This window comes from Cololabis saira, chromosome 22 (assembly GCF_033807715.1).
Source record: "Cololabis saira isolate AMF1-May2022 chromosome 22, fColSai1.1, whole genome shotgun sequence".
In the NCBI taxonomy this organism is placed as follows: Eukaryota; Metazoa; Chordata; class Actinopteri; order Beloniformes; family Belonidae; genus Cololabis; species Cololabis saira.
The window spans coordinates 21,159,395-21,174,506 of NC_084608.1; the positions used below are offsets into that span (position 1 = coordinate 21,159,395).

At 37.3% G+C, this 15,112-nt stretch overlaps 1 protein-coding gene across 1 annotated transcript in view; it reads left to right on the forward strand.

Moving 5' to 3' along the window:
* plxdc2b (plexin domain containing 2b) overlaps positions 1-7,779 on the forward strand; it is a 116,970-nt gene extending 109,191 nt beyond the window's left edge. The window contains exons 14-15 of the mRNA XM_061713559.1: positions 4,917-5,083; positions 6,361-7,779. Coding sequence (XP_061569543.1) covers positions 4,917-5,083; positions 6,361-6,480 — 287 coding nt within the window. The 3' untranslated portion in view covers positions 6,481-7,779. The remainder of the gene's footprint in view (positions 1-4,916; positions 5,084-6,360) is intronic.
* The last annotated feature ends 7,333 nt before the right edge of the window (positions 7,780-15,112 follow it).

The window sequence follows — 15,112 nt, forward strand, 5'->3', positions numbered from 1 at the left end:
TTAACGTCAAAACGGACAGTTCAACAGTGTGTGTGTGTGTGTGTGTGTGTGTGTTTTTTTTTTCTCTCGCACCGGAGCCACTCATCGTCTGCGCTCCGGGACCTCCCACTTTAGAAATTAAGCACTGGGCCTGGCATATATTTTAATAACGGGGCCATGCAAGAGAATTGGTGGTTTTATTACTCAAAGGAAGTAAAACAAGCACATGGTTCATACATTTCCTTCAATAAGATCCATTAAATGAGGGTAAAATAACCAAAATATATTTCTTGCTATGAATATGATAAAATCTGCTTTTCATGGCGAAACTATCTTAAAATATTGCAATTTAGACCGAGAATCAAAGAAATGGCAGCAATTTTATTTTTCCTTAAATGTAACAGTTATACATTTCAAGGGCTAGAAAAATGTAACAGTTATACATTTCAAGGGCTAATATTGTAACCCCTCTACGTTTTTGCATTTGGACCAACGTAGCCAGGGTATTCTGACGAGATCTGAAAAACCTTGCAACCAGAGCAAGCAAGAGATTATGTACATTTATTGAGTGAATATTATGAAAGTGAAATATGTATTGGTAGAAATGTAATCAAAACGCATTTCTATGCAGAAACTAACTCAAAATATTGATTTTTTCCACAGCGTGTCCAGCAACCAAAAATGTAACCATTTCACGTTATTAAAACGTTCCAGTTTTACATTATTCTGACAAGATCTGAAAAAACCTTGCAACCACGAGCAAGCAAGAGATTATATACATTTACTGAGTGAATATTATGAAAGTGAAATATGTATTGCTAGAAATGTAATCAAAACGCATTTCTATGCAGAAACTAACTCAAAATATTGATTTTCTTCACAGCGTGTACAGCAACCAAAAATGTAACCATTTCACGTTTTTAAAACGTTCCAGATTTACATTATTCTGACGAGATCTGAAAAAACCTTGCAACCACGAGCAAGCAAGAGATTATATACATTTACTGAGTGAATATTATGAAAGTGAAATATGTATTGCTAGAAATGTAATCAAAACGCATTTCTATGCAGAAACTAACTCAAAATATTGATTTTCTTCACAGCGTGTACAGCAACCAAAAATGTAACCATTTCACGTTTTTAAAACGTTCCAGATTTACATTATTCTGACGAGATCTGAAAAAAACTTGCAACCACGAGCAAGCAAGAGATTATATACATTTACTGAGTGAATATTATGAAAGTGAAATATGTATTGCTAGAAATGTAATCAAAACGCATTTCTATGCAGAAACTAACTCAAAATATTGATTTTCTTCACAGCGTGTACAGCAACCAAAAATGTAACCATTTCACGTTTTTAAAACGTTCCAGATTTACATTATTCCGACGAGATCTGAAAAAACCTTGCAACCACGAGCAAGCAAGAGATTATATACATTTACTGAGTGAATATTATGAAAGTGAAATATGTATTGCTAGAAATGTAATCAAAACGCATTTCTATGCAGAAACTAACTCAAAATATTGATTTTCTTCACAGCGTGTACAGCAACCAAAAATGTAACCATTTCACGTTTTTAAAACGTTCCAGATTTACATTATTCTGATGAGATCTGAAAAAAACTTGCAACCACGAGCAAGCAAGAGATTATATACATTTACTGAGTGAATATTATGAAAGTGAAATATGTATTGCTAGAAATGTAATCAAAACGCATTTCTATGCAGAAACTAACTCAAAATATTGATTTTCTTCACAGCGTGTACAGCAACCAAAAATGTAACCATTTCACGTTTTTAAAACGTTCCAGATTTACATTATTCCGACGAGATCTGAAAAAACCTTGCAACCACGAGCAAGCAAGAGATTATATACATTTACTGAGTGAATATTATGAAAGTGAAATATGTATTGCTAGAAATGTAATCAAAACGCATTTCTATGCAGAAACTAACTCAAAATATTGATTTTCTTCACAGCGTGTACAGCAACCAAAAATGTAACCATTTCACGTTTTTAAAACGTTCCAGATTTACATTATTCTGACGAGATCTGAAAAAACCTTGCAACCACGAGCAAGCAAGAGATTATATACATTTACTGAGTGAATATTATGAAAGTGAAATATGTATTGCTAGAAATGTAATCAAAACGCATTTCTATGCAGAAACTAACTGAAAATATTGATTTTCTTCACTCAAAAATGAAAAATGTCCACCGTGTTTGTTGGTATCACGGCCAGAATCTTAAAAGTCACGTGACTTGGGCGCAAAACGAATCGGCAGAAAAATGTAACAGTTATACGTTTTAAGGGCTAAAAAAACGTAACAGTTATACATTTCAAGGGCTAATATTGTAGCCCCTCTACGTTTTTGCACTTTGGACCAACGTAGGCAGGGTACGTTTTTGTGTGAGACTGGGTTGGGAAATCAGCTACATTAACTGTACCAAATGAGTTTCAAATTTCTTCTTGGAAAAAGGCTGCAGCTTTACAATTCTGTTTCAAGGTTATATTTTAATATTTAGTATTGACGTTTAGGAACACTGTGGAGTTAAAACAACCCTGGGTCTATTATTAGATGGTAAGCGGTGTTTTAGGGACGAAAATGACATGAATTAAAGCAGCTTTGAGTGAGGACAGAATATTTGTTTGCAGAAAAATGCCAATTAATGTGAGCACCAGGGGCAATAGAGCTACATCTAAAATAAATTACTATTTCAAGCATCTGACAAGACTCAAAAACTGTCACTTATGCAGCACTGTAAATAGGGTTTGTACAGGGAACCAAGGTCATTTTAACTTTGTACGTGAACGTGTATAAAAAGGACCGAGTGTACGAGCATCTCTGTCCAATCGCTGCCACTCTGTTATAAGTTGATCATAGATGTCGTGCAAACTACTGTCAATAGATGCAAAAAGACCAGAGTTCATGGCCTCTGCTTCCACAGACCGTGATCAATTAATGAATGAACTTCCCTTCGGGGATTAATAAAGTATTTCTGAATTTAAATCAGTACTTAGATATTTATGACAAAAATGGTAGATGCCAGAAGCAGAAGCCATGAAGTCTCCTCCTTTTGTGTGTAATGACAGTAGCCATGAAGTACAGATTTATGGGGTGATAGCACCAACCACATGCAGAAATAGTCTTCTATATACACTATTTTCACGCATACGAAGCTAAAATTACCTCAGTTTATCTATGGCGACATTATCCACACTATCACTTAGGCGTAATGACATTTTTATGTTGTCAGAGCCTTGAAATCGTAATTTATTTTTGATATAGCTCTGCTGGCGATTGTGCATTACTTGCCATTTTGCTACAAACTCCAATTCGGTTCTCAGTCTGAACTGCTTTGATTCATGCCGTTTATAAAAGTCTACACTCTTTACGGTCCAATAATAGAGTAGTCTCTGCTGTTTAATTGTTTGTGAGCGCTGGGCTCCTCCTGAGGTCTGACTGAAGTTCAATCTGCTGACATCTTGCTGCTTATTTAGCTGCTGATCTCTCTAGGTGCCCACATCTCTGTTCAAGAACATGCCCCTGCTAGCCCTCCGATGCCATCAGACCAGCAGCCTGTCACATTCTGAAGCAGATGACTCCTGGACTTTGTAGATGTCACAGATAAAAGCCAGGGAAAAGAGATTTCTAAGAAAAGCAGGACCCTATCAGTATTTGTTGGATTAGAGGTGAAACAGCAATGATGCACATGAATCTATGGGTTTAAAGTGAAATATGTGCTCAAAATTTTAACTTCCCCTTCATTATGTGCATTATCTGGGATGCTGCCGGCTCACATTCACAGTGCCTGCACTTACGCAGAGGACAGGTTTGATTACCGCTCAGTTAATCTGTGTGTTGGAAATCAATGAGACAGGGAGCCAGGGGAGTCGCTAGTTGGCTGACATGCTCGCTGGTGCCTGCAGCTGATAATTGAAGCCAGGGAGGAGCCCGGAGAGGGGTTGTCAGGGGGGGCACACGAGAACAAATCCACAGCTTTGAGAATAGATGTGGCCTGGACCTGCTGTAAACATGAGGGAGATGAGCTACAATATGAAGGTTGAATCTGTTACTGGATTTCAGGATCACTTCTTTCCCAGGATGATCAGTGACTCCCTGCTGGGATGTTAAAAACCCTCTTTGTATTCACTTCGGTTTCCTTCTGGCTGAAATTGCAGGTGAAACTGGCTTTTTTTTCCCCCCGCAGAAAATTGTGCCTTTTAAGATGAAAACAAAGAGCCTTAGGAGGTTTACCTGATGCTGTCGTCATCTTCGAAAGATCTCTGAGCACCTGCTGTGTCAGGTTCAAATATGGGCTCGAGATTTTTCACAGACGACTGAGGACTTCCAGAAGGACAATGTTACTATGCAGCTGCTCCATGCATCCTCTTTAGCTTGTAATAACACGCCTGATAGCTACAATAGGACTCCTCATATCTTGAACAGGCACAGCTAACCGGGGTCTAAAATGAACTCCTAGTTGTGGAAAACTGCACATGAGTTCCTAAACAAACTTCAGAACAGTCACGCCAAAACCCAAGTGCAAAGAAATCATCATTTTTTAAAGAAAAACAAACTGTTAGATCCAGTGATAATTTGGGATTGAAAAGAGCAATTGGATTTTTAACATTGAAAACACTGAGCTGATCAGAATTGTTAGGTTTATACAGTATGATGCATGCAGGATGTCAACCCCGTTATGACTGAGTGCCCCCTGCTGGTCAACAGCAAAACTGCACTAAAAGTAGCAACAAAAAAAAACACTTGGAGAATGTATTCATCTAAAATATCAATTCATTTTAAGCACACGAATAAAAATCACAGTCAACGCATTAATGACATTAGTGGGTAACAGTTTGCATTTATAAAAATGTGTATTTCATCTCAGTGTAATAGTCTCTAACAGTGGTTTTTGGTTTTGCTTCTAGTGATGCCGGCTGACAGCGCCGTAGACAGGATGCCAGGCACACATCCCCTGCACACCGGTCTGATCCTGGGGATCCTGCTGGTGATGCTCATCATGATCGCCGGCGTGCTGATCACCGTGTACGTGTACCATCACCCGACCTCTGCGGCCAGCCTCTTCCTCATCGAGGTGAGCAACAGCACCAACAACCTACTGGCGTGATGCAAGCCAAACAGTACAAAAGGCAAAAAGGCCAATTCAATATTTTGTACCTATTTTAGAAACTACATTTTCAATAATATCTATTTTTAATTTGCTTGGAAAGATATGTTTACTGTTTCCAGAACAGAAAAAAAAATTAAAGTAGACCATGTTTATCTGCAAGAGTTTGATATTTTAGCTTTGACTGACTACATACTATCTTTTTTTAAGGATTTATTTTATTTTTTATCAAATCTTCAAACATTCCAATGCAGTAGAAATAAAAGTCCTTCAACTCTTGAACTCATTTTATTCCTCTGACTATCATCAGACGGAGATGATGAAACCTGCTCACACAGTCCATGATGAATTCATGTAAATTAACTCTGGATGAGTGCGGGTTGTTTAAAGAGCACTTAACTGACTGATGTTCAAACATCTTATAAATGCAAACGAGAGCTCAGAGTTCATTCTCTCTCGCTCTCTGCATCGCAAGGTCATTGTCATGCCCAGCAAATCCCCAATGAAGACAACATGTGCACACTTCTGTATTTTGTCCATCAAATCCAGAGAGTTTATCCCCTTACTGGTGTTGAACCTTGGAGAAAAATTAAGTAAACTAAACAAAATTAATTGATTATTTTTTGTGTTGTTTTTTTTTTAAATGTTAGAAAAACAGATGCCCAACCTCTAAATCACACAAACAGCCAATGACTGGTCCCTGAAAAGTTTGACGGACAAACCAACAGTCCAAACCTTTACTGGAGTCACACACAATGATTGGATGGTGTTCTTCGAGCCTTGTTGTTTCTACAGGCGATTTATAACGCTTGCAGTGACATAACAGCATTTAATTACTTGTTTTCCTGAGAATTTCAAGCAATATAGGGCATAATAATTCAGAAAAAGATCTCCTACCAACCTTTAAGCACTAATACCACGCTATAAAAGTACTCTGTAATATTGCAATAAAGCAGCCAGCGAGCAATGTGGCTCAACAATTAGTTTTAAAAGGTTTTTCTTAACTCTGCTTTGTAGCTCTTAGGAACAACATAAATCAAACATGGTAGGTGTGGGTCTGTCAAAAGCTTTTGCGTTTGTAACACAGATGTGCACAACTATCACACAAATCAGACATAAATCAAAGAGCAAATGGAAACCTGTGTACACAATATAGTACAGAGTGATTTAAGACACAGTCTGGTGTTCCTCGACTGTAATCCTTATCCTGATGGCATTTGTCGTAAACCCTTTCCCCTCTACAGAGACGCCCGAGCAGGTGGCCAGCCATGAAGTTTCGCCGGGGTTCAGGTCACCCCGCGTACGCAGAGGTGGAGCCGGTGGGCCAGGAGAAGGAGGGCTTCATCGAGTCTGAGCAGTGCTGAGGGAGGACGGGCCGTCCTGCTCCACAGGGACGCCTCACCGGGAACATCCAGGATCAGCTCAGCGTACACAACGACTGACTCATTCAAACTGTGGAATCGGCCCATTTAGCACTAGATGAAACTGGATACAGCAGCCAGTGACATGAAATAATGAAAAACCCTGAAAGCTGATCCCAGACAAGCCAACTGATCAGCTCCTATTGGGGAGGAACTTACCGGTCGGGGACAGAGGGAAAGAAGAGCACTGACATCGTCGACTCAGCCGGGATTGGTTAAGAGTATGTGCGGCTGTGGAAGGATTGTACAGTCTCACTGCCTAGACTGGTCTCCGGTGCGTCTGAGGGGGAGAAGGGTGACTTATACAATATATATTTTCTGAACCAATACAGAGTATGTGATCAGAGATTTCCCCTTTATTGTTGGTGGGGGTTACACAGAATAGGCCTTTGTATATCCATCAGGTTTTTACTTCTTTTACTCTTTCTTTCTGTACGTTGGCTCACAGGGATTGGCACATTTATCTGTACAGACGACGGTATTGCTTTTCAATACAGGCAAGCGTAATTGACTTTTCCACGGCCGGCTCTGCACAGAAGCAGCAGCTGCACGATACGACGTGAGCTGAACTCCTGTCACTGCAATCAATCGTAGTAGCTCGAAGAAAATCTCCCAACACGCAGCATCGGTGTTGAATTAGATTCAGATGTTTGGCTGGTTTCATTTTCTGAAAATGAAGTGTATGATTTTTTTGATTTTTTTTTTTTTGAGTGGCGCTATTTTTTTTATGGGTGATGGGAACATTATATCCTTCTCTTTTATGTATTTCTGTTTTCATTACTGCCGTGCCATTTTGTCCCAGACAAGATTTTTGCACAATTTGTTCCATGCACATTTTTTTTTTTTTTTCGATATGTGGTACTAATGCAAAATTACAAGACAGGCGCTTGTGAGTGTGAATATATTTTCTGAAATGTAAGTGATTCATGTGTGAATACAGAAGAGCAGTTTACATTACATATGGGATGCCCACCTGCTTTCTGGATGCATATGTACGAGCTGGCTTTGCACAGTCGACTTATTGATCATACAGTTTGTGTGAGCCAGCAAACACAGTGGTCAGATTGGAGTGTTTATTGACTTTACAGTGTGGTTTCCTTTTCCAGTCACGTTGCCATGCATAACCAGTTCTGTGTCCACGTTGACTATTTGATTCATTCATGTCAGGATAATAATGTATATACCAAGGCCAAAACATTTGCAGATTCAGGTAACCCATGGCAAACATTTGTAGTATAGCAAAGATGACCTTTTTTTTTTTTTTTTTTTTTTTTTTTTTTTTTTTAATTATGAGTGGCCTTTTTTCTCTACTTTTTTTACTTAAATGTGAATACTGTTCTGTTCTGTTCTTGTTGCAGATCAATACACAATCCAAACACTCATCTCTACTGTTAGATACATCAAGACTAAATCATGTTTTACACCAATGACTGTAAACTCGTTGTAGAGATGACAGAGATCAATATCCTGGATTTCTACTGAAAAATAAGAAGTGCAATATTACACCTGTTCGGTTCACAGAAAAATGCATAAAAATAACAGTCATCTGAGTTTTATTCTTATTTATAACTTGTTTCCATCACATTGAGACCAAAGACGAATCTGCATGTGAGTTGGATATTTTTTTAAATATACCTCATCCTCCCCGACAGTGTCCACACCTCACTTATTCAGCAGCGATTAGAGGTACCTACGATCGCTGTTAAACAGTGTCTTAAACCCTTTTAATGACTGCACCTATCACAGATGTGTTCAAAAATAACTACGTCATATAATCAGCGAGAACTGACTATTCTCTAAACCCCTCCCATCTCAAAAGTAACCATAATCACTGCATAGCAACAGCAACCAAGAACTAAAACTGAAAGGTTCTGTGTTGCAGCCTTTTGCAACCTTCATTTCAGGAATAACCACAATTGTAAAATATAGACCTAAACTTATTTGTTATATTAAACAAGCATTAGTTCAGACTAACGTCAACAAGTATCACTGTTTGTTTATCCACTTATCTGTTAATGTTCAAGAATGGAAGTTTGACGTTAACTATGGGGTGGTGGCTAATGGCTGTTGTGTTGTATCTTTTTGTCCCTTAAATAATACTCTGAATGTTGACATGTGTTCAGACCTTGCATAAGGGTCAGTCTCTTGTGATAAGGTGTCCTGAAGTCTGAACAGAGTCCCGAGTGTTGGCAATACAGCACACAAGCGCTGGCTGCTTCTGGAAGTTGACCAATCGGGAGCCAACAGGCATGTTGGGAACAGGAGGTGAATTTCCATTAAACTTTTTCGCAAAAAAGAAGCGAAACTCTTAAATTTGTGACAAAGGTACCGCTTTGGGGTATCAGTGTTTCCATTGGGCTACGTTTTTTCTTTTTATGAGCGTTACTCTCCCAGCTCTCTCCGTTACTCTCCATATTTCCATTTCTCTCCGTATCTCGTCCTGCGAGACTTCTCTTCAAAACAGAGGAGAAGAAAATCTCGACATTGAAAATGTACAAAAAGATCTTTTTGGACAAATTATTGCAAAAGCCGCTACCGCTGTTGTGAAAATAGTCAACAGAGGATGAAAGCAGCGGATGATCATTCAAGTGATTATTTAAGGACAAAGCCCATATGTAATGTAGTACAACAACATCGTATTCATGAGGCCAAAAACTAGATTTCGATGACGTTAGATTGACCAACTACGTCACATCCAGTGATGCTGGAGACGTGCAAATACATTAGGCTAAGTGTTTCCATTACACTTTGGCGATAAACTGGATTATCCACACGTCTGAAAAACCACCTTGCAAAAGTGTAAAAAGGTTTGGTTGGTGGCTTAAATTATAAGTGCATACACACGCACGCACACATAAAAATGTGGGAAAAAGAGTTCCCCTTTGAATCACCTTGTATGTAACAGAAGAGCTAACATCTAATTGTTGCACTGCTAAGAGACAACTGGTTGGATCAGTCTTTTTTTTATGTCAGAAAGTTAGTAGGTATGCAGCTTATGTGAAAACATTGAACTCCTTTCCCGAGAGAGCCATAACAAACAACCATCTGAAAATTGATAACTGGGCATAGCTAATAAAATCTGACACAGTTGTTTTAGGTAATGTAATCTACTAGTATCACTACCCACCCTTTTATCTGTTGGTGTTTCGGGAAGGAAAGTTTGACGTGCTAGCAATATTAACTAAGCGGTGGGGTTTGGCTAATGGCCATTTTGTTGTTTCTTTTCATCCTTTAAATATTCTACACATGGTACACTTATGTATGTTGTACAAACAGCAACATTAGGACAAACCACTTTGTCTAAAACCTACCCAGACCCTAATTCATAACTGTATTGATGCTGTCTCTTTTGGTGAATACAAACCCCTTCTTAAATTAAATGAATCCTTTGCACAGAATGGTCTCAAATGTATGCAGGAGAGAGCAAAATGTTACTTTAAGTGCTCAATGGCTTCTAAATGTATACAAATATACTTTAATACTGTTATATGGATCCCTTTGGAGAAATTCTCTCGTAAGATCTTGTTTTTCACCGCCACCTGAAACTGCAAGTGTTTTTATAACCACTGTTATAAAGTATTTGGACCGCATGAATTGATTTCAAAACACTTGGATCCAAGAAAGGGGAGTTTGTCTTGCAGACAAAGCTTCACTACCGCCCACTTGACTTGACTAATAGCTTTCACTCCCACTTTTATCATGTTATTATAGGATGCAGCAGAGTGGTGTTGCTCAGATAGGCTACTAATACTGTGTGATGCTCTCAAATCTCTTCTCTGTTGGATTCAACAACAATAAAAATTAGATTCAGTAACAAATGCTGAAAGAAACAAGGATTGGAGTTCAGCTCCAACTGTGACCTTGTTTTATGACATCACAATACTGCATAGCACACAATAAGACACAAAATCACTCATTATCATAGCTGTCTGTAATTTCTGTAACTACTGTTATTTTGATTACATTTGAATAAACAATGTTGTTAAAAACAGTCACATGTATGATTGTGTTCATGGTTACGCTCACAAAAGAACAAATATTTCTTATTGTACCGAAAATAAGTATTTATTTATGCATGCAGAATAAAGAGAGGAGAAGCAATAAGATCCTCATGCATTATTAATGCTTAAATTTTATAAGATTTTAAAAAATTGCAAGTTAAACATTAACTTGAGTCATAAGTCTGACCAACACCATGAAATCCTTCCTCAACGTTGTATAAAAACCTACATTTTCCTCTGAAATTATAATGGCAACTGTGACAGAAAGCATGATGATAGATTTTTGTTAATTTTTATTGGTCCATTAGACGTGAAATCTTTTGATCAGGTCAGTGTCTGTGATGGTTCGATGCTGATTGAGGAGACACTGAGTAAAACATATATACATATATATATAAATATATATATATATATATATATATATATATACATATATATATATATATATATATATATATATATATATACATATATACATATATATATACATATATACATATACATATATATATACATATATACATATATATATATATATATATATATATATATATATATATATATATATATATATATATATATATATATATAATACAGCATAGGGGAGATGGAGCCGGGCTCTGCTGGGAGACACAAAGAGGTCTGAGGTTGTCGGCACATGTTACTGGTCGAGCAAGGCAGAACTTCCCGACATACAGTAACTCATTTATTATTGAATACTACAAGAGACGGGCTCATTTGTGTAAAGTTCAGTGGTGATAGATTTAATCCTGTGACTCAAAATGTGAGACACACAAATACCAGCCTTGTTTGTTTTGCTCATAAAGAAAAATAAGCTGTAATGAATAACTTGTCTGTTTTTACACGCCCCAAAACAAATGACTTAATCTCTTGTAGAAAAGGTCAAAGAAATGCGAATCAAACTGTTGAAATTGTCTCTGTGACTTGGTGTCTTACTTCCACCTAGTGGTCAAACTAAGGAACTGCATATTTTGTTCAATACTGTATAGTCAGAATGTTTGCCTTTAATAGCCAATAAGAATAATTAGATGTAATAGGATATTTATATATATAAGTGTCTGCTCACTTAAATATGTTATTTTATATCTAGCTCTTATATTGCATATTTACAGACACCTCCATTCAATTTTAAGCATTTTTTTTTTTTTTTTTAGTATAAAAGGCACAAGATCACCTGGGGTTATATAAACTGTGGGTTGCACTGAATTCTTTGGTTGGCAGTTAACACCGGGACAAGTAAAAGCCACTTACGATCAGCTGACTCACATTTCTGTTTTTATATTTATTCTTTCAGAATAAATGATTTTCTAAAATATGTCACCCTATAAGTCAGCTTGCACTCTGTGCGCGTAACAACAGCACTAACTATTCACCGTATTCCTCTTCAAAAAATCATTAATGTTAATATTTAGGTTGCATAAAGGTGAATAAGTGAAGTGTTCACCTATTTGTGATAAGTTTATGTATTACCAGTGTCAAGCTGGTCTCAACATCTGGCCTGCCACCTCATTTCATCTGGCCTTGTTCCTTGTTCACATAAATGTCTCACAAGAGCAACACAGGGGGCTTCATAGCTCACAGCAGTTAGGTTTACAGTATATGTATGACTTTTTTTTCTTTTAATTGTGGCCCACTATCCAAAGTGAACAACTGCAGGTAGTCAATTTAAAAGTTGTTGAAGAAGATGATGACTCCCTCGGGGAACTAAGTACAACGATCCTAACAGCAGATTCCTATCTCAGGTTTCAGCCTCAAATGTCAACAGACACGTTGGGCTCGTCCCAAACTGGGTTACACTGTCGTCATGTATCTCTGTGTGTACAGCAATGAACTCGCTAGACTTGCTCAAAATATTATATTAGACTGTTGCTTAGAGACAGAGCTACAGTACAGCATGCAGAGGATCCCTGTGATGCATGGTTTGTTTTGATCTGTGGCTCTCGGGCTTTAGATGGTTTTCCATCCAGCTGGTTTGGTCCCTATAACATTTATTGGTGGTGAGTTGAAAGCAAGCAGTCAATTGATTGAACTGATAAAAAACTAATGGATGTTAAACCACGGCTAGTATTCTAACATCAGTACAGAGCCATAAAAGGTTTGTGAATGCCTGAAATAGCTGCAGTCCCTCTACTGATGATAACTAGAAGCTGCAGAATGAGCAACCGAGTAGAAATTGAAATAATTAGTTTACCAAATTATTCACAGCCTTTGTTATGACACCAGATAATTAGCTGTGCTACATCTTACTTCTATCAGCAGCCGTTGTGATGCACCTTCCTCTTCCATGTAAATGAAATTCATTAGACATCATTAAGAGAACACAAACCTGGCTCTACAGGATCTAAATGTTTATACTGTATGACAACTGAAAACAAAGCTATGAGGTCGAGAGATTTTTGTAGATGTGGACAGGAACTGATGGGAGAAGGTTTGGGTCCACCGGCAGACTTTCCTGAGCAGGCTGCCGAAACAAGATAAACCATTACCTGCCAAAATTAAACTGAATGAATCTGAGCTGATGAGTACACCCCCATGTGGTCAGAGGAGGTATTGCTACACAGAGTGGCTTTAAATTTACCCCCATTATATTTGTCCCAGAAACGTCAACAGTGTCATGCGTGGGTGTCTTTTCTGCAGTAACTCCATCTTCTACAAACATGAGGTGCCTCGAGTGTTTGGATAGGGGCCAAAACAAAAATGAAAACTGACACCAGAGTTGAATGGCATCACTGTGCTGCAGGAAGAACAGGTGCACCGGAGCTGTGCTCTCATGGTATTCCTCTAGCCCTCACCCACCTGCAGCAGAATCACCTCTTTGTCAGCGTGCTCTTCTGGATTTCAGCTCCACTTGTGTAACAATTACCCCACGAACACTGATACATAAACTAGAGATATTGGAACTGGATCCATCAATATGCAACATACACAATCCAACATTAACTCTCTATGATTCTTCTAATGTGAGGCAATACTAAACATTGATACTTATATTTATTAATACTTATTTGTACTGTTTAAACATCATTATTGATTAATCTGCTCAGATGTTCTGACTACACTGCACACTTTACTTTTTCCAACTACAGACAAATTTCCTGTAGATTTTAGTTAGCTTGTATTGCCACTCACTGGTCTCAATAATTAATTTTGCTCATTTCATGAATCACATTACTACGACGGAGTATTAGGGCCAAACTAAGACAAAAAAAATTGGAAATTACGAGAATAAAGTCATAATATAATGAGAATAAAGTCGTAAAATTACGTGAATAAAGTCGTAATAGAATAAAGTCGTAATATTATGAGATTAAAGTCGTAATATTACGAGAATAAAGTCGTAATATTACGAGAATAAAGTCGTATTATGAGAATAAAGTCGTTATATTATGAGATTAAAGTCGTAATATTATGAGATTAAAGTCGTAACATTATGAGAATAAAGTCGTAATATTATCTGAATATAATTTATGAGAACTCTTCTCCCTGTGTAAAAATGAGGAATATTGAGCATTTTGTGAATTTATATATTTATAATATATATAATATTATGACTTTATTCTCGTAATATTACGACTTTATTCTCAAAATATTATGACTTTATTCTCGTAATTTTACGACTTTATTCTCGTAATTTCCCTTTTTTTTTGTCTTAGTTTGGCCCTAATACTCCGTCGTACATTACACACTAGAAAGGAAACAAAAACATCTTGATGCTTGTCATCCGGCGCTGAGAAACCTCATAAATGGCTTCCATTCAGTCCAACACGGTGATGGCAGAAAACAGTGGTGATGAAGTTTTATCTTTGATAAATAATTTGATCTAAAGAAGAAGAAAGAGCCATAGATGACACTTTGAAATCAATGTTTGTTGTGAACCCAAAGATATTTAATTTACTATTAGAATACCAACAAAAAAAAAACAACCACAAATTAACACCAGAAAATATTGCATCAGAGGATTTATAATCTTTTTTTGTTGGACAACAAGTTCATCAAAGAAGTTAATTATCTATAGGGTACTACATTTTTCCTTAAAATGTAACTGTCCGCCACATTTAAAACATAACACATTTAAAAGTCTGTTTAAAGCAAGCACTCACTGCTTTAAGGAAACACACACGAGCCAAAGAACAGCAACTGCTCTCATGCTTTACAACTGTACACATACACACGACTGTAATGAACGCTTTAAGAGAAAAACATTTACAGTTTGGTCACAACAAAAAGGGAATTGTTTGAAAAATCAGTTCATTGAACAATCAACAGGAACTTTCATTGACAGTTTAGTTTAGTAGTGCAGTTCTGCTGTTGGTGTCGACAAAGATTAAGGAGTGCTGGCTTTCACAATAACATCAGCTACCTTCTCTGTGTAACAGCCTGTGCTTCTATATTTTAGACTAAAACAACCCTCAGGGTTCTACTACAAACATCTATATTCATCTAAAAACCATTACACATACCTGCAAACCAGACACTTTTCAGCAAAATCGCTTTTTGGCTAAATTTGTTGTTTTGAATCAAAATGTGATTTGAATAGTTTTTCCTTTCTTTCC